Source organism: Carlito syrichta, unplaced genomic scaffold (assembly GCF_000164805.1).
Source record: "Carlito syrichta isolate Samal-C Ts95f unplaced genomic scaffold, Tarsius_syrichta-2.0.1 Scaffold287498, whole genome shotgun sequence".
In the NCBI taxonomy this organism is placed as follows: Eukaryota; Metazoa; Chordata; class Mammalia; order Primates; family Tarsiidae; genus Carlito; species Carlito syrichta.
Window position 1 is genome coordinate 155277 of NW_007231594.1, and position 5901 is coordinate 161177.

A 5901-nucleotide genomic window follows, 5' to 3' on the forward strand; every position below is an offset into this window, starting at 1 on the left:
ACAACGCTTTAGTTTTTTTTCTTACAAATTTTTCAAAGTGTTAAGTTCTCTCATTTTAATAATTTTTAACTCTTTGATTCATTTTCCATCCGGTGCCTACTAATGTATCTAAAAGATACACAGAACTATTTTTGAAAATAGTAATAAAGGGAAAAGTCATTAAAAACCAATTTGGCTACTAAATTTTGGTCAAGAACTTAGCTCGTGACTTGGTTAGGAAACAAAGTTTATCACGACTACCCTATACAAATAAAAAACACCAATTAAAGGCATGAGATGAAAGAGAGAGAGCAGGTCATTTATTCAATAACTACACCTTCTGTCACCAATCATAGGGACCCAATGACCCAAGGGTGGGTGAGTCTATCACATTCACATTCTCAATTAATAGCACAGACAGGACCATTTAATTTCTTTAACACAAGACAATCATTTGCACGTATCATAATAAATAAATATTTCTGTACTAAGACACATATTATGAGAGAAGCAATTCTGAAAACAGTGTCTATGGCTTGCAAACACAAAACTAATCAGTCAGGAAATATTTTCCTGGCTGAGGTAATCCCTCTAGGAAAAAAAAAAAATTACTGGGATTTCATTTCAAAGGTTAGGGTCTCTAAAAATTGGGGGGGGGGTGTGTGCAGAGAATAATTTTACCTTCTAATTTTATTCTAAAATACAAACAAGACACCTTCAACAAAACTCCTTGATGCACTTTTGCCTCTAAATTCCTAACATGAAAGTCATCGATATTAGGCTTGAAACTGCTGACATTTGATCAAAACTAACAGCACACAAAGAAAAAAAATTTTTTAAATGATCAGTTATGTGAAACAAACAATTACTAAATACAGGGGCTTTTGAATTACATAGCTTATGACACAGCTCTACAATCACCAAAATTTCAAAGGCCAAAAAAGACACTAGGACGTTTTTAAAAGGAATATGTTTGAAGCAGAACACCAGTTTAAATCCTATGAGACAACTTGGACAGGATTCTGATACAAAAATTGCCGTTGAGATGAAGTTGAACAAATATTTGAATTCCGTCCAGTTAAGTCACTGTGCCACCTGAAACCCTTTTCCTTTTTCTAAATGAAACAAACCTTATCTCAAAACTTTTAGGCATTTAAACTACCTGAATTTCCTTTATTTGTTCATGGAATATAAAAAGAATATTCTGATAGCAACACACAATATGATTTAAAAAAAAGCAAAGTAAATCCGTGCTGGGTATCATGGAATACATCACAGACATTTAGGCTCTTTAGAATTCTAGAACTTAGAATTGCTTCACTCAAACCAAGACACACTGCAAAGGAGAGAAAAAAAATTAGAATTTCCACCTTGGATGGAAATTTCCATGCATTTCTAAAAAAAAATTAGTGAAGAAAGTATACAGCTTGTTAGACCAAAACATCAGTGCCTGGACTATTGTAAGAAATTTAAGCTACAGTTTTATTACTCCAGTTACATGGTACTATCCATCCTTAAAAAGTACTTTGAATTTTCTTTAAAAATTCTCTTTTCCTCAAGACCAATTTATGATGGATATAAGGTGGTCTGTTGGCAAAGGATGAGGAGTGTCAGAATCTGTCCAAGTGTAACAAGCATTAGAACAACAAGAGGTTTAAGAGTTACAGCTGGATACAGAAAAATAATTTGTAGGTCCCAAATTCACTACCGTAATAACCTTAAACAGATTCACCAAAGCCATGATTAATCAGATCTGTTCACTTGGTGGAAGTAACCCTAACAGGACCGTGAATGGTCGAATCTTGGGGCGCACACCCACCTCCTGGCAGCTCCCCTGGGGGGTTGGGTGTCGCCTACTTGAGCAGGCTCTGAAGCATGGCTGTCGCATAGGTGGGCCTGGCCTGCCGGCTCTCGATGGCGCTCTGAAGGTACTGGATGCCCCCGCAGCGCTCCCAGATCTCTTCAAACTGTCGTGGCAAGATCTCAGCACCGCGCTTCCGAGTCAGACCCGTCTCCTCCAGATTCAGCTCACACATCTCCATGTCGTCCTTACCTGCACCCAGGACACGTCAGAAAGTTACCACCTTTCTCCAGGACCATCTCCTGCCCGTTGCATTCCTGAAACACCTATCCGGTCTCGTGGGTTCGAGCACTTTTTACATTTGAGTTTCTCCCTCCAAGATGGAACTCTGCTGAATACATTGGCCAACAACTTAAATTTGTTCCCCACCACGGGTCCTTTCGAAATGTATAAACATTGCCACTGATCACACAAATTGTCAGTGTTAATAAAATGCTACACTTCTCCAAGCCACTACAAACAAATGAAAATAATTAAACACCAATGAAACGGTTCTTAGGAGACAGACAAGTCTCTGCTCAAGCCCTGCGAGGACATCATTCATCCAAGCAATTTTACATGATAAGGGAATTAATCCTCACTGAACCGGAGATGTGATTTAACTGCAAAACTCCATCCCTCCACCCTGAAATTCAATGAATTAGGATATTAGGTATTTAAATGTTTCATTCACAGGGCTTATCGTCTTTTTTTTTTGGGTTTTAAACATCTTTTTCATGGGACTCATACACACCAGCCACGAGAAGGATAGGTGGCTTGTCAGGATGGAGCTCCATCTGCCGGGCAATCCATGGCCCATCGAAATGGGCATACCACCAGCCTTTTTTCTTGCTCTGGGGGTCCTTGTACTGGTCGGCAGGGCGAATGAAGGGGATACGGAAGAAACGTTGCTGCCGGTTCATTGCGATCTCCTGCTGCCTGGCAGGGAGCTGAGCAGTGGGGTTCTGCTGAGCTGTGACACAGAAAATGACAGTTACCCAGGACTCCAGGGAAAGGAAGCCGCCTTCCACCCTGAAGTGCACCAAGCAGTTTTTTAAAGAGGAAGGAGAAAGGTTCCCGATAGTAAACGTGAAACAAAATGCAAATATTAGTGGCCTAGAGATTAACACAATTTAAGGTGTGATTTTTTAGAACTGCCTTTCCCTAAAGATGGTCCTTGGCATTGAAAACACACACACACACACACACACACACACGCGCGCGCGCGCGCGCCACCACTGCCACCACCAGCAACAACAAGCCTCTAGCAGATTCCCACACGTGACTGTATCAGTCACTCAAAATAAACTCACGTGGCAGGAAAGCCAACTAGTATTATTTACCAGGTTTCTATTTTCCCTCCAAAAAGTTAAAATGGAGGCTGCAGAATAATCTCTCTTGGACTACACATGATCAAATAAACAGGGATTTCAAAAATCTGAAGAATATGGGCATTTGTCAATTTAATCACAATTTCCACGAAAATGGAAATCGTATAAAAAGGTTCTCTTTTGCCAACTGATTTGGGGATTTAAAATGGCCAAGACAACACTGATATTCATAATATATTGACAACCAAATGATCAAAAAGAAAACAAACAAACCCTCCATAACAAGTAAGCCTTAACTGTTCCCTCAAAGATATTTACTTACTCTGAAATCAGATCTCTCTTGGAATAAAACACAGTGAAGTGTGTGGTTGGTGTATATCACTTGATTCTCCTCGCCAATAGAAACAAAAAAACCCTTGCTTTCCTGCTTGTGCTGGGCAATGCATTCATATCAATCTTTCTTTCCCCACTCAATTTCCATTACTGAACAATTAGCTTTTTATGTTATCTGCAAATGTAAACATTTCCCTAGAGCAATGACTTTAGCGGCATAATTTTGGTTAGCCTATTTAATATGCGTTATACTCACAACTTTAAAAATGGACCAACCATTTACTGCAGCTCAATTAAGAATCTCTATGAAAATCTATGTCAGCGTAATGTTATACAATATATACGATCTAAAAGTCAAGAACAGCCACATGGCTTTTGTAAGAATCTGCAAATACTGAAAGGATGAAATTACTCTTATTCTACTTGTTATACCAAGAAATAGCAAAAGCTGTACACCAGTTGACTTTATTTCTTTGCAAATCAGAGGAAGCAAGAAGCAGTGAGCAAAGCTGTACACGCCTATGGAAGATCGAGAAGCCTCGCTTTGTTAGTGACTTTAGAAAGCTGTGTCACCTTCAGCATGATATTGGATGTGCTGATGCGTTCTTTGTTCCTATTCCCCCAAAGTTGAAGATCAGTGTCTCCACTTCAGGTCTTAAAAATTACCAGCTTGTGAAAAATACACTAACGCAAAACGAAAATATTTTAAAAGGATAAAACAGAAAAACCCTTCCCTCCAGTTTATCAGAAGTTGTGAATTAGAATTTAACATCCAGTTGAAAGGAAATTTACTATGAGACTAAAATCCATTACTTAACATACTTTTAAAATGTTAAAGTAGCAGTCTCTTGTAACTTAATATGATGAGTAAAATTAAGAAAATGGACAGAAAGTCCTCGATGGCTTATCCTACTAAAAGGAGAACTAGGATTTTGTCCTGAAGGGCAGGAAACAACAAACATATAGACGTTGAAAGCTGGAAACTAATCTTCTAAACAACTTTCTTACGTATCCAATTGTGTTAACTTCAAAAGTGTGAACTGCATTCCAAACAAAACAAAGCCCTATAAATTACAAGGAACACATGAAAAAACCAGGTCCAACCAGTTGGCAACTGAAAACAGTGTTATAGCCAAATCATTATTGCTCAACTGATTCTAGAAAAAATTTACTGAACACTAAGATGACCAAAGCTTTTAAATTCTCAAAGAATGTGCATCATTGAAAGCTATAAAAGTAACAGAATAATCTCCTCTTCCTTCTAGAAGGTATCATCATTAAACCTGTGCACATTATCACACAAAACTCAGATCTCTTTGGATAGAAATGCAGATACCATCAGTGTTTGAAAATACAGTGTTTGAAACCAGCACCAAAAAGTTAGTCTTTATTCTAAAAGGTAAAGCTGCTATATTAAGATAGAGTTTTGCTACAATAAGAATTGTGTATATTCTCAGCTTAAAAATGCTAGTTTTTTTTAAAAAATTAATTTGATATAACAACAGTAATGTCATTAGATTTTGTTCTGCATATATATTTTGGAGTGATTCAAATAAAAGCATCATCTCAAATTAAAACATATCTTAGTACAGATATACCAACTTTAACATACTACAATTCCACTTAAAATTGTAGCAAAACAAAGTTTAATAGAAATTAGTATTTTATAAAGTATTTTAACCCATCTTCCAGTTAGCTCATCACCCCTTGACTTACGTGAATTGTTCAAAAATGGTGCAAAATCTGTGAACAGATATTTTACGTTGAGGAAAAGGTAAAAATGCCAAAACTGCTAAATGTGTATTTTTTAAACTTTAAAGGCTTCCCATCAATTGAGGTGATGACTAACAAATAAGTCATCCTGTCTCAAAGCCAAATATTATCAGAATTGCCAATAGGTAGGTGCTGCTTTCTGACTGTATTTTTAAAGGGGTTATTTGGATTATGTTTTAGGCAATTCTGATTGAGGCACATATGAAGAGGGACAAAATTTTAAAATTATACTTCATTTGTAATTTGTGACACAATCATAGTCAAACGAAAACCTAACATGGCGAGACTTAACAGACATGATTGTACCCCCCACACCATTACCAGAATTTTCACAGGAAAAAAGATAACTTCATCAGAAAATTATACTCATTTGAGAAGAAAAAGCACTGCTACTTTTTCATACATTCAGTATGTTTTACATTCTTCAAATTGTCTACATCTTAAACTCATGCTATTTTTTTTAATTTTAGGAACTATAAAATAGAACTACATTCCAAGATCATTGTTCAAAGCAATTGCATCTTATAAACATTTACTAGGTAAATTTGCCATGGCCCCCAAGATCATTCCAGAAAACCTTTTTTTTGTTTGTTTGTTTTTGTTTTTTTGGTTTTTTTTGAGTTGGAGTCTCACTCTGTCACCCAC

The 5901-nt window shown here is 36.9% G+C and overlaps 1 protein-coding gene across 1 annotated transcript in view; it reads right to left on the reverse strand.

The window, feature by feature from the left end:
- Positions 1–272: 272 nt before the first annotated feature.
- The window catches only part of MYO6 (myosin VI), a 93628-nt gene continuing 87999 nt past the window's right edge, over positions 273–5901 (reverse strand). Inside the window, exons 33-35 of the mRNA XM_021709841.1 lie at positions 5200–5226; positions 2574–2792; positions 273–2032 (exon numbers count right to left, since the gene is read on the reverse strand). Coding sequence (XP_021565516.1) covers positions 1833–2032; positions 2574–2792; positions 5200–5226 — 446 coding nt within the window. The 3' untranslated portion in view covers positions 273–1832. The remainder of the gene's footprint in view (positions 2033–2573; positions 2793–5199; positions 5227–5901) is intronic.